The following is a 27,981-nucleotide window of genomic DNA, read 5'->3' on the forward strand; positions in this document are numbered from 1 at the left end:
AATTCCCTTGCTTTTGGGGATGTGCCAAGTAAGAAATTGTTGCGGCTGAGGTCACAGAGGTTTCTTCCTGCTTTCTCCTCTAGGGTTTGATCGATTCCTGTCCCACATTCAGGTCTTTCATCCATTTTGAGTTTATTTTTGTGAATGGTGTCAGAAAGTGGTCTAGTTTCAATCTTCTGCATGTTGCTGTCCAGTTCTACGTGACAATTTCTACGTGAGCATTCCATGTTCTCCCTTCTCTGACCCCCAATACCTTATCATTCTCTGTATTTTGGGGCTCTTTTTTTTTTTACAAGAACCTTATTTTGGGGAGGACAAAAATTATCTTTAAAAAGGGAACAATGCTTAAAACACAAAGACTTGGAAAAGTAAACATTAAAAGAAAGAAATAGATGTCTATTAGTTAGAAATCATTTATTGCCTCTATAAAACTTTAAATAAAAACCCTACAAAAGATCACATTACAGTGATGTAGTTTCAAGGTGGTAGTATATTTCAGAGGTAGTATCAGTAAAATGGGATGCAAGATCGCTTAAAGGAACTACTTAACAAGTTAATACAAAATAAAATTCCAATGCAGAGCAATATATACTCAGTATAAACTTTAATGGAACAATCATATTTATTTTCAAGAAAATATTATTTTTTTATCTTTTCCCTCTTAGCAAATCTGCTCTTAAATAATGGTTTGGTTTTGGCAATGGCATGCTGACTGCAGTCTCACAAATTAGTAGGCTTCTCCCTCATATTATCGCAGAGCATAGCTTGATATTATGAGTATGATAGTGTTGTCTGCCAAGGATAATGCCAACTTCAAAGATAAACCCATGTACTCATCTCTTAAATATTATAGTACTGATAGTTCCCTTAAAAGGCTAATAAGTCAGAATTTGGCATTTTTAGGACGTGAATGAAAATCTCATATATATTTTTTAAATAGATAATATTCCTGGTACACCATCACTACAATGTGAAGGGAACATTTTCAGAATTTCTCTTAAAAATGACCATAAGTTATCAGGCTAAGATGAGGAAACTATTCCTAGGAAATGAGTGGAATTTCCCCTCTTCCCCCAAAACAGAAGGCAACAAAGTCTAACTTAGAGCCTAAAACTCTTTTAAATTCACTACTCATGTTTTCTCTACAAACTTAAAGATGGTGGACTATGAAAGTGCCTTAAAATACACGCTGTTGCCTTTGGAAAAATGGCTTCTTCAACATTTTTGAAGTCTTGGTAGTATACAGAGCAGAGGATGTGAGTGGTTTGCAGCATTTTTTCTCCAACAATGATAAATGTTTTTATCATTATTACAATGGTAGCATAGAAGTCTTAATGTTGATACCTGATCTTAAAACAAAACATCCCCATTTTTCATGAAAAGATCAATTTTCTTTTGAGGTTGTCCTTGCATGTGCTAATTTTTCCATTCTCCAGCATCACTGCAGTTCTCGTTTTCTTGTGACTAACGTTAGCTTGGCTGAAATGAGGAAGGTACCATCAAGTTATTTTTTAATACACATTTAAGGTAAGTGCCCTTATATATACTTTGTTGCTTAGAAACTGGTTGGTTATCCTAAGCTGAAAGCAGACATCAAAGTGTAGTAGAAGGAAAAACAAGTTTTTTCACCTTGGTATCTGTCTTTGTGAGAAATACTCCAGATAGTATGGTCTGCTTTAAAGTGTCAAAGCCCAAGAGAAAGAAACACTAGTTGTTTTTCTCCCCCATTCATGAAAATATCACAAAAGCAGTCAAACTGATATGTTTTCTGCTTTAAGATGTCTCAAAAATTCCATCTATATGTGTTAAAGATATATTTTCTTCATAATAGGTTTTTAGTACTTGACCTTGGTATCGTTTAAAAAATCTGCAATGCTTAATTTCATTCTGTCAATTATGATTTTTTCTAGATACAGCTATTTCTTTTGGTTCCTGCTACAGAACAACTATATTTTGTTTTTAAAATGTTTAATTTTTTAAATGTTCATATATTTTTGAGAGAGCACAGACAAGGGAGGGGCAGAGAGAGAGAGGGACAGAGGATCTGAAGCAGGCTCTGCACTGACAGCAGTGAGCCCAATGTGGAGCTTGAACTCACAAACTGAGATCATGACCTGAGCACAAGTCAGATGCTCAACCGATTGAGCTACCAAGGTGCCCATAAAATGTTTAATTTTATGAGAGTAAAATAAATAATTATGGTGCTGAAACACAAACGCCAAAACAAAAGGATTCTTAAGTGCACTGCTTCTATTTTAATGGAATTTTAAATAGGGACAAAGGAATCATTTATGTTTGTTCTCAAAATTGTAGATAAGACGTTTTTCTAGGAATTACACCTAACAGAATCTTTAAATCTATTAAAATTTCTGCTTAAATAATTTTTATTAATATTCCTGAAAAAGTGAAAAGACATAATTCGTTTTGAAGTGTGTGGCTTGCTGAGTAGAAATCTAATGTCTCTATAGCAATAGTTCAATAAGATTTTTTTTTAATTTGGTGACTAATCGCTGGGGTGTGACAAATGCAAACCATAAAGTTGAAAGATGTAGGAGAGAATGAGCTATCCTTACTTAGTGACAAGAAACAAATAAAAAGAGTTTAAACTGAAGCAGAAGAAATTAGAGTTTAAAGATAAACTCAATGACTAGGAAGGAGCTCCTAGGAGAGACTTGAAAGCCTGGAATTTGTTCATTTTACCTTAAGAATGTTGTATATAGTAGGGACTCTTTATATCATGGAAGAATTGGTGTAACTGCTAAATTTAATCCTAATGTCTGAGGTTATTTTCAGCACTCTTTTTTGAATGGAATTTTACTTGTCAGCCAGAAGTACTAAGCATTATTTACAAAGAACCATATGGCTTCCAGCTAAAAAGGATCGGACTTAACCACTGAAATATTTCTAACAAAAGAACCATAGCAGTAGCATGGCAACAATAATAAATTACTGACAAAATGAAGGATTATCAATGAACCTTACCTATTTGTGTATGTGGGGAGGGAGCATTTCAAGGTCAAAGACAGTCATGACTTCTTTTCTGTATTCATAAATTAGTATTTGTGAATTCCAAGATCAAAATTTGTTTTACTTACAAATTACAAAAATATATGACACAGAAACGTGATGACCAAAGCAACCATGTAGCTACTTCATTAATCTTTTAGAAATAGACAGTAATTTAACCATGCAACACAAATCCACACAGCCAACTCATAAATACATGATGCTGTGTGGCTCAGGGAGAAACTGATATTTTCTTTTCTATGTGTCTTGGTAATGCCTTCTGGTACCCCAGAAGGAATGGTCTGCAAAGAATCATCTACAGTGTGTAGCAATCTGGTACAACTGTGTAGCATGTCCATTTCAGAGTGTATTCATAGAATGGTATCCAGAAGGGACACATGGATGACCAAGTCAGTTAAGCGTCCAACTCTTGATTTTGGTTCAGGTCATGATCTCAACTGTTGTGAAATCAAGTCCCTTGTCTGGGCTTTGTGCTGAGGCCGGAGCCTGCTTAAGATTCTCTCTCTCTCTGTCTGCCACTCACTCCCTTCAAAAAAAAAAAAGAGTAGTATCCAGGAAATTAGAACTGTGATTCACAACCATAGTAGTGTATAACTTTTTTGGATATTATCCTTGGCTGATGGCTCTGTAGAAGCTTCACATGAGAATGAGGTAAATTTTGTGGCAAAGCTGAGTGACCAGATTAAAAAAGAAATCTCAGTGCCTTACCTTAACTTCCTGTTTCATAAAATGTAACTGGAAAATATTATAAAGATAGTGATAAACGTGTAATATTTGTGCAACATTTCAACTAACTCAGTTACACAAATTTATTCGTGGAATGTGAATCTTATCAATATTTGCCATTTGCAACAATGAAGAATCCCCTTTAAGACTAATTTTTTACAACATTTTGTTTCTGTACACTTAATAATTTATTTGACTTCATGTTGGTGAATTACTTTTCCATAGTGCTTTCCCACTTCTCCCAATATTTGGGTTAGGAAATGGAGGAATGCCATCAATTTACAATTATATACCAGTAATCACTTCAATTTTCAATCATTAACTGAAGTCAAATTCTCATAGGAGTTGGAAAATAAATCCCAGGACTCACCCAGGTAAAATCATTTTTAAAGTTTTTTTTTTCTTTCAAATTTGAGTCCACTTTCCTGAGTAAAAGTGTATGTGGATATAGGAAAAGGTGAGAAAAGAAAGATGTAATGGCTACAAAACAAAACTAACCAAGCTTTAGTAACTTTATAAGCAATGTTGAAATACCTTTATTTTTTGTGTCTCTGGTCAAAACTATTACTAAAACTAAGATTCTTCTAAAAACCAAACATAAATATTTCAGAAATTAGGCATTATGCATTTCATAGCTAAATTCCTAAAAATTAAATACAATTTTCACCAGAGTTTTACCAATTTGGAAAAAAATTCTCAAACACTGCTTTTAAATTTCACATACATTTTTTACACTGTAGCCATTATATCTTGTCCATTCTTCACAGGGCATGTCAGTTTCAACAATATGTTTTTCCAACTGAAGAATTTTGAGGCAACAGAATGCAGTTATCTTGAAATGCACACCTCTTAGCCAAAATGCTGTGTCATATATGCCTTCTCAAATTACAAACTGTCTGAGGCATTTTTCTCTGATAAAGAAGACACACTGAATGAGGTATCATCAGGCTCCGGCGAGGCATGGTTGAAATCCATCTCTTCTAATTCAGGAGGTAAATCTGACAGCAGTGCCTAAGTCAGAAAAATCAATTTTTAAAAATTAGTATGAGGACAAGTTTCCCTTCCCCTCCCCCCAATTTTATGTTAATAGTTTTGGTTCTCTCTTGTTGATTTACCTTCATGAACTTAAAGAATGGAGCATTTCTCTTCAGGACCTTATACAATACTTTATGTAAAAGAAAAACTTCATACAATATATTAAGAAAGTAACAAAATACTAGATCCTGAGAATGTGAATTATGCAGAGTGAAACCCTAGGCAAAAGGGAAATCAGGAGGGAAATGAGCAACTATTCTGAACCAAATTCTCCGAAATATTTGAGATAAGTGATTTTCATACTAGTTTTTTTTAACATGAAATTTATTGTCAAATTGGTTTCCATACAGCACCCAGTGCTCATCCCAACAGGTGCCCTCTTCAATGCCCATCACCAACCCTCCCCTCCCTCCAACCCCCCATCAACCCTCAGTTTATTCTCAGTTTTTAAGAGTCTCTTATGGTTTGGCTCCCTCCCTCTCTCTTTTTTTCCTTCCCCTCCCCCATGGTCTTCTGTTAAGTTTCTCAGGATCCACATGAGAGTGAAAACATATGGTATCTGTCTTTCTCTGTATGACTTCTTTCACTTAGCATAACACTCTCCAGTTCCATCCACGTTGCTACAAAAGGCCATATTTCATTCTTTCTCGTTGCCAAGTAGTATACTAGTTTTAAATGCCCACTGATCAGTGCTAAAGGGCTTTAAAATTATATTCCTTATTAAAATATTCCTGCCCACTTATGTTGTCCTTTAGAGAAAACCTCATTTCACAAGAGTATTTTGTACGTCAGTGGGAGAAAGAACTTATCAATTAGGAAAAAATCTCAGTTATTCTACTTACTTTTTTACATTTATTTTGAGAGAGAGACAGAGAGAATGAGCAGGGGAGGGGCAGAGAGAAAGGAAAAGAGAGAATCCCAAGCAGACTCTGTAGTTTCAATGTGGAGCCTGGCTCGAACTCATGAACCATGAGATCATGACCTGAGCCAAAACCAAGAGTTGGATGCTTAACTCACTGATCCACCCAGGCGCCCCTCAGTTATTTTACTTTAGACTAAATATTAACAACTTGAAAATTCCAAGTATTTTTTTTTCTTTTCTTAGGCTATGCCCATAGATGGATGGCCAAGCATTCACCAGGGCACAGCTGAGCAATTCACAGCTGTGAAATTATGTATCTAAAGGTCTGCTCATTTCTCTATAAGTAATTAGGATAAGCCAAGAGCCATGAACTAAGCTTTGCCATGGTATAATTGTTTCAACTGGAGTTACAGAACATGCATCCATACTAGAGAAATAAATGATTAAAGATTTATGTGGTTGATAGTGCTAATGCCCACTTGATCATAAAAAAAAAACTGTGAACTAAATGATTGATTTGAAGTTCCAAATACTAAAAATAATGTAGCATATATGGGCAATTTGAGATAGAATTACTTGTAGTATGGGATTTGGATGCAGTAGTAAACAAGGACCAGGGAAATGGGAACATATGCAAATTTTCAACTACTGAATTAAGGAATAGAAAGATAGGGAATGTTGGAGAAGTTATTAAATCCACTGTTGAAATAAGACATATTCTATTCTCTTTATTAAAATAAGTGACATCTATACATTTTGTCTAATAGCAGAGAGACAAGATTAAAAACTTCCTCCTTTGTGTCAATCTGCATAAGGAAAGACCAACTCTTATCTGATAGAAAAGTTATATATTTTATACTATTAAATAGCTCATGAACTTCTTGCTGAAATTTGGAGTATTTACAAAGCAGTCGTCTAATGGTACTATACACTTTCTAAGGTATTAGATTTTAGTAAAAAGACACAGAGACATTGTCTTCTAGAATAGATATTTATCACTATCCCAGTCAAGGTGAAACAAAGCCTTTGCTAACATTAGCTGATCATAGTTTATTAGAAATACATCACTGGATTTAATTCACTTTGCAACCGTGAAGAAGCCATGTTAAAAAAGGGCAAAGTGCTCGAACTAACATTCATTGAACATGTGCTTAGAATATTAAAAAGTTAAGTGAATGAGCAGACTTAATGACATTCTAAATTCTGGTGGGGAGACCTTCAAATCAAAAGAGTTTTTTTTGTGTGTGTGTGTGATTGCATTCATGTAGCTGACTGAGTATATATAAAGCAGCATAGGAACTTCTAAAGCATGAAGTCCACTTCAAAATTCTTTTTAATATCTTATTGGATTGCAACATTGCCACACTGAACAAATCTATGAATTATGACAATTGCTAGAATTGCCTTTTTTATAGATCCTAAAGTAAATCTTTCCCAAAAAATTAAATTAATTCCCAAATATAGTATCTGTTTTTATAACACGTATTCTAAGCCCTAGGGGTATGAATGCCAATTTTCATAACTTTAGTAATGCATATTTTCCTTGCAAAGTGGAGAAATTGGAAGTTCAAAGGAAGAAATTGACCTGGTTGGGATCACACAGTTAATTATCATGGGAAGAAAGACAGTAACTCATGTAGTATAGTGCTGGCAACATTATTTTTAATTAAAAATGGCTATTAATTAACAAAACATTTGGGTATTCTAGTATTTCAATCAGACAGTGTCATATATTTTTAGAACCCAGTTCCACTGGGGAAACATATTCTATGGACCACTTATCTCAGCTTACCAAAACCAAAACTAATGAAAAAAAACCAGATTTTAAAAAATGAGAAACCAATGACACAATGGTTTTCTTTTGTTAAGTAGAATATACATTAATTTCTTCCATAAATAAACCTCTAAGTATCTCAAAACATAAAGATTAGTAACTTAAAAGATCAGCATAATAACTTTCAAAAACTACTATTGGTGTCTTCTATCTTATGAGACTGATTATACCTGATCTCAACTATACAAATTTGTAGTTTCTATTTGGGTGCTGATTATATATGATATAACTTTCAGTACAGGTTTTGTGTGACTTTCTCCTTTTTGATGGCCAATGTTTTGTCATAGTTTTTTTTTTTTATTAGTCTTTTATCAGGGGAAAAGTATAAGAGAAGGAGAAAAGTAAAATACATAATATTTACTTTTCTTATTTGTGAGTATTCTTGGGGAAAGAACGAAGACAAGGATGAGATTAAAATTAGAAAACAAAATGCATTCTGTGCACCATTCCAAGATATTAAGACACCTAGACGCTAGTTAGCTGGCCTTGTAACTCTGAATTCAAAACCATGCCATAACTTTTGGGACCAGGACCACACTCCAAGTTATTTCTCTGATTGAACCTATTTTTTTTTTTACAGTTATTTAAAATTTACAGTACCCTTGGGACCATGATTAATACTGCCACCTTATTCATTTAAAATCCATAGTTTATATTCCTAAAAAACAAACACACTTTTAATATGCCATAGAATATGATAACTCACATAAAACAATATAAAACAATAACATGCTTAAATAAAGATGGTAAAGGTAACCGAAGACTGCTGTCTTGGAAAGTCTGTGTGTGTGAGGCATGGGGAGAGCAAAATGTACATACTGGATTGAATCTCATGAATAAATTCCTCTCTTTAAAAAGAAAAACAGTGGGCTGTTAAGACTCTATTATTTTTCCCTGGACATATCTGAGATGAACTACACATGTCAGTCTTGCTTGTATATAAGGGATGAATTTGTACACTACTATTGAGATTACTTACTAAATAAAAGCCTACAAGACTGCTTCCAAATCAATGGTTACTTGTGTGACATACTATTCACTGAATGTCTCTAACAAGAAATCAACACGATAGCATACAACTCAGAAGCAAATTTGGTATCATTTAGTATTGAATAGAACATTTAATAACATCCCATAATTTTTAGCAACCTTAATACATTTTATACAAATTTACCATGAAAAATAATGGGACAGAAAGTGTAATTTAGGAGGAATTTGTAAATAAAAATCCATAGTGACAAACAAAAGACATTACATTTCACCTTTGGGGTAAAGGAATCAAACATTCTAGTTAAACTGGGAAAAGTAAATGATACATTGTGGTCACAAAGAATTTCACAAAGTAATTTCATATTTTTTAGTGATAAGCAACGTATCACGAAATAAAAGATATTCAAACATTTGTGAAATCTAGTGAGGTCTGGAGGGTAACTGAAATCCAGAAGAGAGGCAAATATCCTACCTCTTTTATTCAAGAAAGTTTCCAAAATATGTGCCTCTTCAGTTAGGGTAGCCTGGTCTCTACAAACACTCTGAGAGTTTCTTTAAAACATATTTTTAAAAATTATTTCCCCCTACTTAAATCTAGCCTTAAATTAACAATTATTTTGATTTCTTACTAAACTATCACACACATATCTGAATATCTATTCTTAAAAATATTGTTCTAAATAATAAAAAAAGATTATAAAGTAACAAATCCTTTCTTGATTTCTGCCAAGCAGAAATGAAGTAGAAAAAAAAAATATTAAGAACTCAAGTGTGACATGTCATTTTTCAACATGATACATTACAGCTTACTATTCTCTTCTGGCACCTACCTGCTGCTGTTCCTTATCATCAGCTTTCATAGCTAGTATCAAGCTTCTAACAAATGTCTGAAGTTTAAAGTATTTTTGCTTTTGAATCTCTAGCTCATTTTCAATGAATCTGACTTCTTCATTCTGAGTGAGAAAACATCAGATAATATCATTACCTTATGAAAACCTAGGATTATATATGTTTGATGCACAGTAAAATTCCAAAAAGCAATCAAATTAGAAGGACAGTAAAGAAAATAACATTTTAGTATAAAGAATATAAAGCACAGAAAGAAATTATCATGTTACTCAAAGACTTTTAAACAAATCAACAAAAGAAAACAATTTTCAAGGTCAAAAATACAATAAAAAATTCCAGTAGAAGAAATCTCAAGAAACAATTTCCTTTTGGAAAGAATACTCCTTTATTAAACCTAATTGGCATTTTTTGTTAGGATTAAGAACAGGCAAAGTTAGGGGCGCCTGGGTGGCGCAGTCGGTTAAGCGTCCGACTTCAGCCAGGTCACGATCTCGCGGTCCGTGAGTTCGAGCCCCGCGTCAGGCTCTGGGCTGATGGCTCGGAGCCTGGAGCCTGTTTCCGATTCTGTGTCTCCCTCTCTCTCTGCCCCTCCCCCGTTCATGCTCTGTCTCTCTCTGTCCCAAAAATAAATAAAAAACGTTGAAAAAAAATTTATAAAGAACAGGCAAAGTCCAATTACCCCAACTAAAGAGCAATAGCAGATGCAGTAATACTGAATGTGCCATTCACAAAGCCAAATACTGAGAACTAAAAAGACTATTTTCTACCAAGGGGGAATAAAATTATTACAGTCTTAAGTAGTTTGTTGAGCTCCCTGACTTTATATAGGAGTCTGCTATTCAGATAATATCTCCAATGTACCACTGTGTACCACTGATTTGACACACAGTCTCTCTTTACTATTTTGTTTCCTAAGAAAAGAACAATAGACTAGGATTTGAGAGGATTTTAGTGCCAGTTCTACTGATCACAGTGTAAACTTGAGCAGACCAATTAAACTCTCTGTGATTCTATTTGCTCATCAGTGAAATGTATATAATACTAGTAATCTTTGGCAATTCTAGGTTTGAGGGTTGTAAAGCTCAAATAAACTAATGGTCACAAAAGTGTTCTGAATAGATTTATAATTAAAACTACAGTAATCAAGAAGTTATGTTATTGCCAAAAGGGTGGACATATCTATCAAGAGAAAACAGTGTAGAAAAATACACACACACACACACACACACATTTTCTTAAAAGGTGCTAAGGTAATTCAATGAACAAAGAAAGTTCAATCTTCCAACAAATACAACAAATAGTGCTTGAACAATTGTAAATCCATATAAAAAGAGATTATCAATTCTTACCGCACATCATATACAAAATTTAACAAGAAATGGACAAACCCTAAAACTATAAAACTAGAGGAAAACAAGAGAAAATTTTTGTGTCCTTGGGTCAGGCTGTTTCTCAACGGCACAAAAAGACCTCATCAAAATTAAAGTAAACAAACAAAAACTCTTTGCTCTTCATTTTTTTTAAATGTTTATTCATTTTTGAGAGAGACAGAAAGAGAGCAAGCAGGAGAGGGACAGAGAGAGGGAGACACAGAGTCTGAAGCACGCTGTCAGCACAGAGCCCTACATGGGGCTCGAACACACGGACCACAAAATCATGACCCAAGCCGAAGTTCGACGCTTACCAACTGAGCCAACCAGGTGCTTCACCTTTGCTCTTCAAAAGACATTGGTTTCATAAGGTCCAAGTAATTCATTTTTGCTTTTAATTACCTTGCCTTTGGGGATGTGTCGAGTAAGAGATTGTTACGGCTGAGGTCAGAGAGGTCTTTTCCTGCTTTCTCCTCTAGGGTTTTGATGGTTTTCTGTCTCACATTCAGGTCCTTTATCCATTTTGAATTTATTTTTGTGAACGGTGTGAGAAAGTGGTCAAGTTTCTGCATGTTGCTGTCCAGTTCTCCCAGCACCATTTGTTAAAGAGACTGTCTTTTTTCCATTGGATGTTCTTTCCTGCTTTGTCAAAGATGAGTTGGCCATACATTTGTGGGTCTAGTTCTGGGGTTTCTATTCTATTCCATTGGTCTATGTGTCTGTTTTTGTGCCGATACCATGCTGTCTTGATGATGACAGCTTTGTAGTAGAGGCTAAAGTCTGGGATTGTGATGCCTCCTGCTTTGGTCTTCTTCTTCAAAATTACTTTGGCTATTCAGGGCCTTTTGTGGTTCCATATGAATTTTAGAATTGCTTGTTCTAGCTTTGAGAAGAATGCTGGTGCAATTTTGATTGGGATTGCATTGAATGTGTAGATAGCTTTGGGTAGTAATGACATTTTGACAATATTTATTCTTCCAATCCCTGAGCATGGAATGTCTTTCCATTTCTTTATATCTTCTTCAATTTCCTTCATAAGCTTTCTATAGTTTTCAGCATACAGATCTTTTCCATCTTTGGTTAGATTTATTCCAGGTATTTTATGCTACTTGGTGCAATTGTGAATGGGATCAGTTTCTTTATTTGTCTTTCTGTTGCTTCATTGTTAGTGTATAAGAATGCAACTGATTTCTGTACATTGATTTTGTATCCTGCAACTTGGCTGAATTCATGTATCAGTTCTAGCAGACTTTTGGTGGAGTCTATCGGATTTTCCATGTATAATATCATGTCATCTGCAAAAAGCGAAAGCTTGACTTCATCTTTGCCAATTTTGATGCCTTTGGTTTCCTTTTGTTGTCTGATTGCTGATGCTAGAACTTCCAACACTAAGTTAAACAACAGTGCCTCACGCCAGTCAGAGTGGCCAAAATGAACAAATCAGGAGACTATAGATGCTGGAGAGGATGTGGAGAAACGGGAACCCTCTTGCACTGTTGGTGGGAATGCAAGTTGGTGCAGCCGCTCTGGAAAGCAGTGTGGAGGTTCCTCAGAAAATTAAAAATAGACCTACCCTATGACCCAGCAATAGCACTGCTAGGAATTTACCCAAGGGATACAGGAGTACTGATGCATAGGGGCACTTGTACCCCAATGTTTATAGCAGCACTCTCAACAATCGCCAAATTATGGAAAGAGCCTAAATGTCCATCAACTGATGAATGGATAAAGAAATTGTGGTTTATATACACAATGGAATACTACATGGCAATGAGAAAGAATGAAATATGGCCTTTTGTAGCAACGTGGATGGTACTGGAGAGTGTGATGCTAAGTGAAATAAGCCATACAGAGAAAGACAGATACCATATGGTTTCACTCTTATGTGGATCCTGAGAAACTTAACAGAAACCCATGGGGGAGGGGAAGGGAAAAAAAAAAGAGGTTAGAGTGGGAGAGAGCCAAAGCATAAGAGACTGTTAAACACTGAGAACAAACTGAGACTTGATGGGGGGTGGGAGGGAGGGGAGGGTGGGTGATGGGCATTGAGGAGGGCACCTTTTGGGATGAGCACTGGGTGTTGTATGGAAACCAATTTGACAATAAACTTCATATATTGAAAAAAAAGACATTGTTATGAAAATTAAAATATGAGCTACTTATTGGGAAAAATGTTGTAAATCACATACCTGATAAAAGACTTGTATTCAGAATACATCAAGAATGCTTACAATACAATTATAGGACCATCAACAGAATAAACAGCAGGAAAGATATTTGAACACACACCTCATCAAAATGTGAATGACCAATAAACATGAAAAATGCTTGATATAATTTGTCATTAAGGGAATCAAATTAAAACTGCAATGCATACTACAATATCTAAAGTTAACCACCTCACACTGGTCAGAGTGGCTAAAACGAATAAATCAGGAAACTACAGATGCTGGTGAGGATGTGGAGAAACGGGAACCCTCTTGTACTGTTGGGGGTAATGCAAACTGGTGCAGCCGCTTTGGAAAACAGTGTGGAGGTTCCTCAAAAAATTAAAAATAGCCGCTATGAATATTCATCTTCTTGTGGACACATGTATTCATTTACCTTGGTTTAATACTTAAGAGTAAATTGCTACATCAGACGGTAAGAAAGAAAGATAATGTGTAATTTTATAAGAAACTCTCAAAACATTTTCCAAAATATCTGTATTGTTTTATAAACCCACCAACAATGTATGAGACATATTGTTCCACATTCTCACGACCACTAGCTATTGTCAGTCTTTTTAACTTTATTTTTTATGAATATAATTTATTGCCAAATTGGCTTACATACAACACCCAGTGCTCATCTCAACAAGTGTCCTTCTCAGTGCACATCACCCATTTTCCCTCTCCCCTGCTCCCCCATCCATCCTTAGTTTGTTCTCTGTATTTAATAGTCTCTTGTGGTTTGCCTCCCTCCCTCTCTGTTTGTATCTATTTTTCCCCCTTCCTTTCCCCCATGGTCTTCTGTTAAGTTTCTCAGGATCCACATAAGAGTGAAAACATATGGTATCTGTCTTTCTCTGTATGACTTATTTCACTTAGCAGAACACTCTGCAGTTCCATCCACATTGCTACAAAAGGCCATATTTCATTCTTTCTCATTGCCACATAGTTATTCAATTCTGTATATAAACCCCAATTTCTTTATCCATTCATCAGTTGGTGGACATTTAGGCTCTTTCCATAATTTAGCTATTGTTGAAAGTGCTGCTATAAACATTGGGGTACACGTGCCCCTACACTCCTGTATCGCTTGGGTAAATTCATAGCAGTGCTATTGCTGGGCCATAGGGCAGCTCTATTTTTAATTTTTTGAGGAACCTCCACACTGTTTTACAGAGTAGCTGCACCAGTGTGCACTCCCTCCAAAAGTGCAAGAGGGTTCCCATTTCTCCACATCCTCACCAGCATCCATAGTCTCCTGATTTGTTCATTTTGGCCACTCTGACTGGCATGAGGTGGTATTGAGTGTGGTTTTCATTTGCATTTCCCTGATGAGTGGCAACGTTGAGCATCTTTTCATGTGCCTGTTGGCCATCCGGATGTCTTCTCTAGAGAAGTGTCTATTCATGTTTTCTGCTCTTTCTTCACTGGATTATTTGTTGTTCGGGTGTGGAGTTTGGTGAGCACTTCATAGATTTTGGATAGTAGCCCTTTGCCAGATATGTCATTTGGAAATATCTTTTCCCATTCCATTGGCTGCCTTTTAGTTTTGTTGATTGTTTCCTTTGCAGTGCAGAAGCTTTGTAACTTCATGAGGTCCCAATATTTCACTTTTGCTTTTAATTCCCTTGCCTTTGGGGATGTGTCAAGTAAGAAATTGTTGCGGCTGAGGTCACAGAGGTTCTTTCCTCCTTTCCCCTCTAGGGTTTCGATGGTTTCTTGTCTCACATTTAGGTCCTTCATCCATTTTGAGTTTGTTTTTGTGAATGGTGTAAGAAAGTGGTCTAGTTTCATCCTTCTGCATGTTGCTGTCCAGTTTTCCCAGCACCATTTTTTAAAGAGACTGTCTTTTTTTCTATTGGCTATTCTTTCTTGCTTTGTGAAAGATTAGTTGGCCATACTTTTGTGGGTCTAATTCTGGGGTTTCTATTCTATTGCATTGGTCTATGTGTCTGTTTTTGTACTGATACCATGCTGTCTTGATGATTACAGCTTTGTAGTAGAGGCTAACGTCTGGGATTGTGATGCCTCCTGATTTAGTCTTCTCCTTCATGATTACTTTGACTATTTGGGGTCTTTTGTGGTTCCATACAAATTTTAGGATTGCTTGCTCTAGCTTTGAGAAGAATGCTGGTGCAATTTTGATTGGTATTGCATTGAATGTGTAGATGGCTTTGGGTAGTATTGACATTTTAATACCATTTATTCTTCCAATCCATGAGCACGGAATATTTCTCCATTTCTTTATATCTTCTTCAATTTCCTTCATAAGCTTTCTATAGTTTTCACCATACAGATCTTTGACATCGTTGGTTAGGTTTATTCCTAAGTATTTTATGATTCTTCCTGCAGTTGTGAATAGGATGTTTCATTATTTGTCTTTCTGTTGCTTCATTATTTGTGTATAAGAATACAACTGATATGTGTACATTAATTTTGTATCCTGAAACTTTGTTGAATACATATATCAGTTCTAGCAGACTTTTGGTGGAGTCTTCTGGGTTTTCCATGTTAATATCATGTCATCCGCAAAAACTGAAAGCTTGACTTCATCTTTACCAATTTTGATGCCTTTGGTTCCTTTTTGTTGTCTGATTGCTGATGCCAGAACTTCCAACTCTGTGTTCAACAATAGTAGTGAGAGTGGATATCCCTGTCGTGTTCCTGATCTCAGGGGGAAAGCTCTCAGTTTTTCCCCATTGAGGATGATATTAGCTGTGGGCTTTTCATAAATAGCTTTTATGATCTTTAACTATGTTTCTTCTATCCTGACTTTTCCTGAGGGTTTTTATTAAGAAAGGATGCTGAATTTTGTCAAATGGTTTTTCTTCATCAATTAACAGGATCATATGGTTCTGTTCTTTTGTTTTATTAATGTGATATATCACATTGATTGACTTGCAAATGTTGAATCAGCCCTGCAGCCCAGGAATGAATCCCACTTGATCGTGGTGAATAATTCTTTTTATATGCTGTTGAATTTGATTTGCTAGCATCTTGTTGAGAATTTTTGCATCCATATTCATCAGGGATATTGGCCTGTATTTCTCCTTTTTTGCTGGGCCTCTGTCTGGTTTAGTAATAAAAGTAATGCTGGCTGCATAGAAATAGTCTGGAAGTTTTGCTTCCATTTCTATATTTTGGAACAGCTTGAGAAGGATAGGTATTATCTCTGCTTTAAATGTCTGGTAGAATTTCCCTGGGAAGCCATGTGGTCCTGGACTCATTTCTTGGGAGATTTTCTATAACTCATTTAATTTTTTCGGTGTTTATGGGTCTGTTCAAGTTTTCTATTTCTTCCTGTTTGAGTTTTGGAAGTGTGTGGATGTTTAGAAATTTGACCATTTCTTCCAGGTTGTCCACTTTGTTGGTATATAATTTTTCATAGTATTCCCTGATAATTGCTTGTATTTCTGAGGGATTGGTTGTAATAATTCCATTTTCATTCACAATTTTATCTATTTGGGTCATCTCCCTTTTCTTTTTGAGAAGCCTGGCTAGAGGTTTATCAATTTCGTTTCTTTTTTCAAAAAAACACTTCTTTGTTACATTGATATGCTCTACAGTTTTTTTTTCAAGATTCTGTACTGTTTATTTCTGCTCTGATTGTTATTGTTTCTCTACTTCTGCTGTGTTTTGGGTGTCTTTGCCGTTCTGCTTCTATTTCCTTTGGGTGTACTGTTAGATATTGTATTTGGGATTTTCTTGTTTCTTGAGATAGGCCTGGATTGCAATGTATTTTCCTCTCAGGACTGCCTTCGCTGCATCCCAAAGTGTTTGGATTGTTGTCTTTTCATTTTCATTTGTTTCCACATATTTTTAAATTTCTTCTCTAATTGCCTGCTTGACCCATCCATTCCTTAGTAGGGTGTTCTTTAACCTCCGTGATTTTGGAGGTTTTGCAGACTTTTTCCTGTGGTTGATTTCAAGCCTCATAGCATTGTGTTCTGAAAGTGTGCATGGTATGATCTCAATTCTTGTATTCTTATGAAGGGCTGTCTTGTGACCCAATATGTGATCTATCTTTGAGAATGTTCCATGTGCACTCGAGAAGAAAGTATATTCTGTTGCTTTGGGATGCAGCGTTCTAAATATATCTATCAAGTCCATCTAATCCAATGTATCATTGAGGGCCCTTGCTTTTTTATTGATCCTGTGTCTAGATGATCTATCCATTGTTATAAGTGGGGTATTAAAGTCCCCCGCAATTACCACCTTCTTATCAATAAGGTTGCTTATGTTTGTGATTGTTTCATATATTTGGGGGGCTCCTGTATTCGCTGTATAGATATTTCTAATTGTTAGCTCTTCCTGATGGATAGACCCTGTAATTATTATATAATGCCCTTCTTCATCTCTTGTTACAGCCTTTAATTTAAAGTCTCGTTTGTCTGATATAAGTATGGCTACTCCAGCTTTCTTTTGACTTCCAGTAGCATGATAGATAGTTCTCCATCCCCTCACTTTCAATCTGAAGATGTCCTCAGGTCTAAAATGAGTCTCTTATAGACAGCAAATAGATGGGTCTTGTTTTGTTTTTTTTTTAATCTATTCTGGTACCCTATGTCTTTTGGTTGGAGCATTTAGTCCACTTACATTCAGTATTATTATACAAAGACATGGGTTTAGACTCACTGTGATGTCTGTAGGTTTCATGCTTGTAGTGATGTCTTTGGTACTTTGTGGTCCTTGCAACATTTCACTCACAGTATCCCCCTTAGGATCTCTTGTATTGCTGGTTTAGTGGTGATGAATTCCTTCATTTTTTGTTTGTTTGGGAAGACCTTTATTTCTCCTTCTACTCTGAATGAAAGACTTGCTGGATACAGGATTCTCGGCTGCATACTTTTTTCTGTTCATCACGTTGAAGATATCCTGCCATTCCTTTCTGGCCTGCCAAGTTTCAGTAGAGAGATCCATCACTAGTCTTATCGGTCTCCCTTTATATGTTAGAGTGCGTTTATCCCTAGCTGCTCTCAGAATTTTCTCTTTATCCTTATATTTTGCCAGGTTCACTATGATATGTCATGCAGAAGATCGATTCAGGTTAGGTCTGAAGGGAGTTCTCTGTGCCTCTTGGATTTCAATGTCTTTTTCATTTCCCATATCAGGGAAGTTCTCACCTATGATTTGTTCAATACACCTTCAGCCCCTTTCTTTCTCTCTTCCTCTTCTGGAATCCCTATTATATGGATATTTTTGCATTTCATTGCATCACTTAGTTCTCTAATTTTCCCCTCATACTCCTGGATTTTTTTAATCTTTTTCTCAGCTTCCTCTTTTTCCATAATTTTATCTTCTAATTCATCTATTCTCTCTTCTGCCTTTTCAATCCCAGCTGTGGTCGCTTCTATTTTATTTTTGCACCTCATTTATAGCATTTTTAGCTCCTTCTGACTGTTTCTTAGTCCCTGATCTCTGTAGCAATAGATTCTCTGCTGTCCTCTATCCTTTTCTCAAGCCCAGCGATTAATTTTCTGACTATTATTTTAAATTCATGTTCTGTTATATTGCTTAGATCATTTTTGATCAATTCATTAGCTGTCGTTACTCTCTGGAGTTTCTTTTGAGGAGAATTCTTCCATTTAGTCATGTTGGGTAATCCCTGGAGTGGCGTGGAACTTCAGGGCACTTCCCTTGTGCTGAATGGAGTAACTTGTGTTGGTGGGCAGGGCTGCAGTCAGATTGGATGTCTGCCCGCAGCCCACCACTGGGGCCGAAGTCAGACTGGTGTGTACCGTATCTTCCCCTCTCCCAGGGGCAGGACTCACCATGGAGTGGTGTGACCCCTGTCTGGGCTACCTGCACACTGCCAGGCTTGTGGTGCTGCTTTGATGGGATCTGGCCTATTAGCCGGGGTGGATGTGCAAGGTGCACAGCGGAGGGAGGGCAGACTTAGTTCACTTTGTGGTCAGTGACCTGCGGGAGGGATACTGCAGCACCAGGTTGGGGGCAGGCAGACCTGTCGGAGGGATGGATCCACAGAAGCACAGCACTGGGTGTTTGTGCTGTGCAAGCAAGTTCAGTGACAGAAACTGGTTCCCTTTGGGATTTCGGCTGGGGGATGGGAGAGAGAGATGGCACTGTCCAGAGCCTTTGTTCCCCGCCAAGGTGAACTCTGTCTTCCGGGGCTCAACACCTCTCCCTCCTGTTGTTCTCTTGCCCTCCTGCTCTCCGAGCAGAGCTGTTGACTTTTAACATTCCAGATGTTAAGTCTTATTTGCTGTCAGAACTCAGGCAGTCTGGCCCCTCCGCTTTTGCAAGCCAGACTCGGGGGCTCTGCCTGCTGGGCAGGCTGCCCCTCCACTGCCCTGGCTCTCTCCCACTAGTCCGGGTAGTGAGCACCACCTCTCCGCCCCTTGCTACCCTCTTCCTTGGGCCTATCGTCTACGCTTGGCTCTGGATAGTCCATTCTGCTGGTCTTCTGGCAGTTTTCTGGGTTATTTGGGCAGATGTGGGTGGAATCTAATTGATCAGCAGGACGAGGTGAGCCCAGCGTCCTCCTAAGCCGCCATCTTCTCCAGCTATCTCCCTATTTTTGTTTATTTTTGAAAGAGACATAGACAGTCCAAGTGGGGGAAGGGAAGATAGAGAGGTAGAGAGAGAATCCCAAGCAGGCTCCTTGTTGCCAGCACAGACCCTGACCTGGGACTCAAACTCACGAAAGTGTGAGATCATGACCTGAGCCAAAACTAAGTGTCAGAGGCTTAACCGACTCAGCCACTCAGGCGTCCCAACTTAATTATTTGATAACTGGAAGTTTGCACCTCTGAATTCCCTTCATCTATTTTGCTCATTCCCCCACTCACCTCCCATCTGGCAACCACCACTTTGTTCTATGTATTTAAGTGTCTGTTTATTTTGTGTGTTCATTTGCTTTATTTCCTTAAATTCCATGTACAAGTGAAATCATATCATATTCACCTTTCACTGTTGAATTTATTTCACTTAGTGTGATACCTTCTATGTACATCCATGTGGTCACAAGTGGCAAAAACTCATTCTTCTTCTATGGCAAAGTAACACATGCACACGCACACACACACACACACACACACACATATCTCTACTTCTTTACCCATTCATCCATCCCTGGACAGTTCTAGAGACTGTATATTTCTAGGAATTTATTCATTTCTCTAGATTGTCCAATATAATGTCATATGATATTTCATAATATTTTCTTATATTTCTTTGTATTTATATGGTGTTGGTTGTTATTTCTCTCCCTTCATTTGATGAGTCATCTCTCTTTTTTCTTGATGAGTCTAGCTAGATAGAGATTTATCAATTCTGTTTAACTTTTCAAAGAACCAGCAATGGGTATCGTTGATATTCTCTATTGTGTTTGTAGTGTCTATTTTACTTATTCCTGTGCTAACATTTATTATTTCCTTCCTTCTACTAGCTGTGGAATTTATTTGTTCTTCTTATGGTTACTTTAGGTGTGAGGCTTGATGGTCTATTTGAGATTGTTCTTGTTTCCTGAGGTAGGCCTGTATTGCTATATGAAGTTCACTCTTAGAGCTGCTTTTGTTGCATCCTAAAGATTTTGGATTGCTGTGTTTTCATTTTCATTTGTCTCCATGTATTTTTTAATTGCCTTCGATTTCTTCATTGACCCACTGGAGTTTAGTAGCTTGTTGGTTACCCCGATTGTGTTTGGTTTTTCCAGTTTTTTTCCCTGTAATTGATTTCTAGTTTCATACCATTGTGGTTAATGTTGTTCTTGATATTATTTTAAGCTTTTCATATTTATTAAGACTTGTGGCCTAATATATGATTGGTCCTGGAGAATGTGCCATGTGCACTTGAAAAGACCGTGTGCTCTTCTGTTTTTCGATAGAATGTTCTGGAAATAACAACTAGGTCCATCTGGAGTAATGTGCCATTCAAAACCATAGTTTCCTTGTTGATTTTCTGTCTGGATGATCTATCCATTGATGTAAGTGGGGTCTTAAAGTTCCCTGCTATTGTTGCATCACTGTCAATTTCTCCCCTTATGTCTCTTAATATTTGCTTTATATATTTTGTTGCCACTATATTAGGTGCATAAATATATACAATCATTCTATTCTCTTCTTGGACTGTCTCCTTTATCATCATGTGGTGTCCTTCTTTGGCTCTTATTACAGTCTTTGCTTTAAAGCCTATATTGTCTGATATAAGTATTACTACCCAGCTTTCTTTTGGCTTCCATTGGCATGGTAAATATTCTTCCATCCCTTCACTTTCAATCTGCATGTGTCTTAGTTTTGAAGTGTCTTATAGGTAGCATATAGATGGGTCTTGCATTTTTATGCATTCAGTCACCCTGTGTTTTGATTGGAGCATTTTGTCCTTTTACTTTTAAAATAGTTATTAATGGGTATGTACTTATTGCCTTTTTAAAAATTGTTTTCTGGTTGTTCTTATAGTTATTCTCTGTTCCTTTCTTCTCTTGTTTACTTCCCTTGTGTTTTGATGGCTTACTTTAGTGTTATGTTTAATTTCCGTTCTCTTTATTGTTTTGTATATCTATAGTAATTTATTGATTTGTGGTTACCATTGCATTCATATGTTACATTTTATGTGAGTAGCAGTCTACATTAAGTTGATGGTCACTTTAGTTCCAATACATTCTTAAAGCACTACCTTGTTACTCCCGCCTCCATTTTATGTACATAATGTTATATTTTACATCTTCCTATTTTGTGTATCCCTTTTATAGCCACACTTGATTTTACTACTTTTATGTTTTAACCTCCTTACTTGCTTTATGAAGTTTATAAGTGACTAATAGACTAACTTTCACTCTATGTTTGCTTTAACCTGAAAATTATTTCCTTGCTTAATTTCTTTTCTTCAAGTCATTGCCTTTTCTTTCCGCTCAAAAAAGTCCCTTTATCATTACTTGTGAAGTTGGTTTAGTGGCGATGAATTCCTTTAACATTCTTCTTTGTGGGGGGTGGTGTCTGGGAAACTCTTCCTCTCCCCTTCAATTCTGAATGATAACCTTCCTGGGTAGGGTATTCTTTGTTGTAGTTTTTTTTTTCTCCCTTTTATCTCCTTGAATATATCATGCCAATCCCTTCTGGCCTGCAATGTTTCTGCTGAAAAATTACCTTATAGTCCTTTGGGGTTTCCCTTGTTTGTAACAATTTTCTTTTGCTGTTTTTAAATTCTTTCTTCAATATTACATTTTGACAGTTTAATTATTATGTGTCTTGGTGTGGACCTCCTTGGGTTCATCTTGTTAGGGGCTCTACTTACTTCTTGGACCTGGATCTCTGTTTGCTTCCCCAGGTTAAGGAAGTGTCCTGCTATTGTTTTTTTCAAATAATTTTTATTTCCCTTTCTCTCTCTCTTCTCCTTCTGGGAATTCTATAATGTGAATGTTATGCTTGATGGTGTTGCATAGTTTCTTAACCTATTCTCCTTTTATTATTCTTTTTCTTTTTGCTATTCAGATTAGTCACTTTCCATTACCCTGTCTTCCAGATCGCTGATTCATTTTTCTGCATTCTTTAATCTGCTATTGATTCCCTCTACAGTATTTTTCATGTCAGTCATTGAATTCTTCAGCTATGATTCACTCTTGTTTATATTCTCTAATTCTCTGTGAACATTCTCACTGGGTTTATCCACTCTTTTTTCTCATGTCTTTTCAGTATCTTTATGACCATTACTTTGAACTTTTTATCAGGCATATTTCTTATCTTTGCTTCATTTAGCTCTTTACTGTGATTGTCTTGTTCTTTCATTTGGGACATATTCCTCTGACTCCTCATTTCATCCAACTCTGTGTGTGTGTGTGTTTCTATGTATTAGGTAGAGCACCTATATCTTCTGGTCATTCAATAGTGGCCTTGTGTATAAGAGTTCCCGTGGTGCCCTATAGTTCAATTCTCCCATGTCACCAGAACCAGGTGCCCCAGGGATATCCCCTGTGTGGGTTGCAGACACTTCCTGTTGTGGCCGAGCATAGTTGTCCTCATCCCAAATAGCTTCTATGGCCCACTTTGCCTTCTGTGAGCACACCTTTGAGTGTCCTGGTTGAGGCCAAGTAGTACTGGCTGGTGGGCGAGGCCATTACTCATTCTAACAGTGTGCTATTAACCTCTCTGCCAAGACTGCACATACACTGAAGTTCAGGGCTCAGTCCCTTCCTTATACATGCAGCTAAGGGGTCTGGCTACAGGAATTGTGGGTGCCTCTATATGAGTGGAGTCACTTTGTTTTGGTACTGGTCTGTGCCAAAGCTGTCAACCAGGTGTAGTTGGTCAGGAACAGCTTTGGAAGCTGTGCCTATCATGGCAAGTGTTTTGGGTGTGGTTGGTCCGCAGAGGAATTACTTGGTGAAGCAGTTGTTGCTGGCAAGGAAGATGGAGAGTGTTAGAAATGGGTCTTCTAGGCCTCTGGCTCTTTACTCTGGGAAAAGCCAAGAAATTTTTGACATTATTGAACTTTCATTCTTGAAGAAATATGCAGATCCCTTTCCTTCCAGTACATGTTCTAAGATTAAACAATAAATGTCTTTCGTGTATACTTCAGGCACTTTTCAAACTGCTGTTTTCTGTGCTGTGTCTTGGGCCCATTTATTTAGTATGCTCTCTCTTTAAGGTTAGGTACTCAGTTTCCTATCAACCTTCAGCTTTCATGGCATTAAGCTTACTGATTTTTAAATTTCCCAGAGTTAATGCCTGCTGGTTTCCAAAGCCAAACATTATGGGGACTTTTCTTCCCTGTAGTGTCCCCAGTGCCAGCAGTGCCCTTTGAGGAGTCTGAGTCACTTCTCCATGATTGTGATGTCCCTCTTGTTTGTATTTACTCACACAGGGAGTTGGTTCCCAACTGTATCTCTGCCTCTCTTACCCTTTATATGTGGCTTTCTAAGACTAGCTGTGCAACATCTCTTCTGGTAGTGTTTAGTAACAGTTGAATAGATGTATAGTATTGCCTAGGTATTTCTGTGGGAAGAGGTGAGCTCAGGATTCTTCTAGTCTTCCATCTTCTTTCCTTTCCTAATTTACCCTTGCTTTTGAATTAAGGTAAGAAATCACAAATGAAGTGAAGTGAAGTATTTTCAATAATGGTTATGAAAAGGGGCACCTAGGTGGCTCAGTTGGTTAAGCGTCCGACGTCAATTCAGGTCATGATTGCATGGTTTGTGAGTTTGAGCCCTGCAGCAGGCTCTGTGCTGACAGCTCAGAGCCTGGAGCCTGCTTCAGATTCTGTGTCTCCCTCTGTCTCTGCCCTCCCCCACTAGCACTCTTCCTCTCATTCTCTCTCTCTCTTTCTCTCTCTCTCTCTCTCAAAAATAAACCTTAAAAATAAAATGATTATGGAAAGACATATTTTCTATATAGGTGCTAATTTTTTAGAGTTAAAGGAAAGACATTTATCTAGGATACTAATGTGTTGTCAAAGACATTCTTAACAAGATAGTTAAGGACTCCTATTCCCACAGCATTTACCGCAATGGAAAACCTTGAATCATTAAATGTCCTATAGAGTGCAATAAAACTGTAATTAGCATTTCTGGGTAGAACATTCTGCCCTACCCTTGTTTTAGCTCAAAACCTTCTTAAGTGGCACTCTAGAAGGGAAAGGTTCTGGAGAGTATCCTCTGTTTTGAGTCCAACTCCATTTGACCTGTTTGAGAGTACTAAGTGGAGATTACTTAGCCACCATGCAATCCGGTCCTTTTCTCTGTAATTTTCATACCTTGTGCCACATGGTACAGAGCTCTTTAAACCTAACTGGGAATTTAGAAATACTTTATGACTATGGAGGAAAGATAAGAATGATCTCATGTAGTTCAGAAATACAATTTTATAATTTTATTAGTTGGAAATACAGCTTAAATACTGGATTATAGTGTGCACTTTGACCACTTAACAAATAAATTTCAAAAGATAATTGTCTCCTATGTTTATAATGTTCAATATTATAAAGTCTGACATGTTATAAACATTTAGGAAATAATCTGTTGGATTACATAATTTCAATTATAGTAAAACCGAAAAGACTCTGAGAAAATGAAAAGTTATTCTTTTCTGATTGTTTCTTTTTTCTATTAACAGCTTAGGATGATTAATCTCTGCTTTGTCACTTATGATATTTCAAGAAAAGAACTTTTGTATATGGATAGAAAGATTGGCCAAAATTTGGAAGGCACAAAGTTACCTAGTAAGATACAGTATTGATTAACAAAGGGGTAACAATTATATATCTATGCAGAAAACATATTGACATATAGACAGATATCTCATGTCAAAATTTAATAAAATAAAATTATGTATGGCATACTCACAACATAAGCCTTTCAGTTTAGGTACAAGTGGTTTTAAGAAAATGTCATCTCTATTTATATTCATTTGGTATTTTTTCTGCAAATTGTTTTTAAACTTCTCAAACAGGTTTCCTAGAAATGGTCTTCAAAAGTTGAATTCCAAGATAAAATTAGCAAATGCCACTGGAAAAAAAATCTCCCCTTTGCCACCATTTAAAAATAAACATTACCTTTTAATCCACTGTCATAAATTAACCAACATAAATTAACCAACACTGTGCATAGCCTCACCTTGGTATACACTATCAAAACCTACTCCCACTCAGCAAGCTCTTTGCTTAAAACCAGAACCACTAAACTAGCCAGCATTAACATGGCCAACATCTTGACTGATATCTAAGTGCCTGAGAAAGTCAATGTGGAGCCCCAGTTTAACTTATCAAATGAAAGTAAAAGTGAAATAAACTAGTACATAAGTACTGTAAAAGTCTGCTTCAATTAGTACCTTCTCTTAATGAATTAAGAATTTGAAATTACTTTCACCTTATAATCCAAGAGAGAATTCACTTGTTCAACTTCACAATTACTTATCATGTCACTTTCTTCATCATCAATAATTTCTATTTTCTGTAACAGAAGTAGAGAAGTTTCAATAAATATATATCTGATTATCATCACTACACTCAACAATGTATAGAACATATACATTCAGTGTTTACTTTTTATGATGAGATCATCTAGTCTAGATTATTATTTTTTTTTTATATTTATTTATTTTTTAATATATGAAATTTACTGTCAAATTGGTTTCCATACAACACCCAGTGCTCATCCCAAAAGGTGCCCTCCTCAATACCCATCACCCACCCTGCCCTCCCTCCCACCCCCCATCAACCCTCAGTTTGTTCTCAGTTTTTAACAGTCTCTTATGCTTTGGCTCTCTCCCACTCTAACCTCTTTTTTTTTTTTTTTCCCTTCCCCTCCCCCATGGGTTTCTGTTACGTTTCTCAGGATCCACATAAGAGTGAAACCATATGGTATCTGTCTTTCTCTGTATGGCTTATTTCACTTAGCATCACACTCTCCAGTTCCATCCACGTTGCTACAAAAGGCCATATTTCATTTTTTCTCATTGCCACGTAGTATTCCATTGTGTATATAAACCACAATTTCTTTATCCATTCATCAGTTGATGGACATTTAGGCTCTTTCCATAATTTGGCTATTGTTGAGAGTGCTGCTATAAACATTGGGGTACAAGTGCCCCTATGCATCAGTACTCCTGTATCCCTTGGATAAATTCCTAGCAGTGCTATTGCTGGGTCATAGGGTAGGTCTATTTTTAATTTTCTGAGGAACCTCCACACTGCTTTCCAGAGCGGCTGCACCAATTTGCATTCCCACCAACAGTGCAAGAGGGTTCCCGTTTCTCCACATCCTCTCCAGCATCTATAGTCTCCTGATTTCTTCATTTTGGCCACTCTGACTGGTGTGAGGTGGTATCTGAGTGTGGTTTTGATTTGTATTTCCCTGATGAGGAGCGACGTTGAACATCTTTTCATGTGCCTGTTGGCCATCCGGATGTCTTCTTTAGAGAAGTGTCTATTCATGTTTTCTGTCCATTTCTTCACTGGGTTATTTGTTTTTCGGGTGTGGAGTTTGATGAGCTCTTTATAGATTTTGGATACTAGCCCTTTGTCCGATGTGTCATTTGCAAATATCTTTTCCCATTCCGTTGGTTGCCTTTTAGTTTTGTTGGTTGTTTCCTTTGCTGTGCAGAAGCTTTTTATCTTCATAAGGTCCCAGTAATTCACTTTTGCTTTTAATTCCCTTGCCTTTGGGGATGTGCCGAGTAAGAGATTGCTACGGCTGAGGTCAGAGAGGTCTTTTCCTGCTTTCTCCTCTAAGGTTTTGATGGTTTCCTGTCTCACATTCAGGTCCTTTATCCATTTTGAGTTTATTTTTGTGAATGGTGTGAGAAAGTGGTCCAGTTTCAACCTTCTGCATGTTGCTGTCCAGTTCTCCCAGCACCATTTGTTAAAGAGACTGTCTTTTTTCCATTGGATGTTCTTTCCTGCTTTGTCAAAAATGAGTTGGCCATACGTTTGTGGGTCTAGTTCTGGGGTTTCTATTCGATTCCATTGGTCTATGTGTCTGTTTTTATGCCAATACCATGCTGTCTTGATGATGACAGCTTTGTAGTAGAGGCTAAAGTCTGGGATTGTGATGCCTCCTGCTTTGGTCTTCTTCTTCAAAATTACTTTGGCTATTCGGGGCCTTTTGTGGTTCCATATGAATTTTAGGATTGCTTGTTCTAGTTTCGAGAAGAATGCTGGTGCAATTTTGATTGGGATTGCATTGAATGTGTAGATAGCTTTGGGTAGTATTGACATTTTGACAATATTTATTCTTCCAATCCATGAGCAGGGAATGTCTTTCCATTTCTTTATATCTTCTTCAATTACCTGCATAAGCTTTCTATAGTTTTCAGCATACAGATCTTTTACATCTTTGGTTAGATTTATTCCTAGGTATTTTATGCTTCTTGGTGCAATTGTGAATGGGATCAGTTTCTTTATTTGTCTTTCTGTTGCTTCATTGTTAGTGTATAAGAATGCAACTGATTTCTGTACATTGATTTTGTATCCGGCAACTTTGCTGAATTCATGTATCAGTTCTAGCAGACTTTTGGTGGAGTCTATCGGATTTTCCATGTATATTATCATGTCATCTGCAAAAAGCGAAAGCTTGACTTCATCTTTGCCAATTTGGATGCCTTTGATTTCCTTTTGTTGTCTGATTGC

At 36.9% G+C, this 27,981-nt stretch overlaps 1 protein-coding gene across 2 annotated transcripts in view; it reads right to left on the minus strand.

Annotated features, from left to right (window-relative positions):
* Positions 1 to 399: 399 nt before the first annotated feature.
* The window catches only part of HDX (highly divergent homeobox), a 197,631-nt gene continuing 170,049 nt past the window's right edge, over positions 400 to 27,981 (minus strand). For both annotated transcript variants that reach the window (XM_058712599.1, XM_058712600.1), the window contains exons 8-11: positions 25,721 to 25,804; positions 9,305 to 9,427; positions 4,600 to 4,764; positions 400 to 1,479 (exon numbers count right to left, since the gene is read on the minus strand). In XM_058712599.1, coding sequence (XP_058568582.1) covers positions 4,639 to 4,764; positions 9,305 to 9,427; positions 25,721 to 25,804 — 333 coding nt within the window. In that variant the 3' untranslated portion in view covers positions 400 to 1,479; positions 4,600 to 4,638. The remainder of the gene's footprint in view (positions 1,480 to 4,599; positions 4,765 to 9,304; positions 9,428 to 25,720; positions 25,805 to 27,981) is intronic.

The sequence above is a fragment of the Neofelis nebulosa genome, chromosome X (assembly GCF_028018385.1).
Source record: "Neofelis nebulosa isolate mNeoNeb1 chromosome X, mNeoNeb1.pri, whole genome shotgun sequence".
In the NCBI taxonomy this organism is placed as follows: Eukaryota; Metazoa; Chordata; class Mammalia; order Carnivora; family Felidae; genus Neofelis; species Neofelis nebulosa.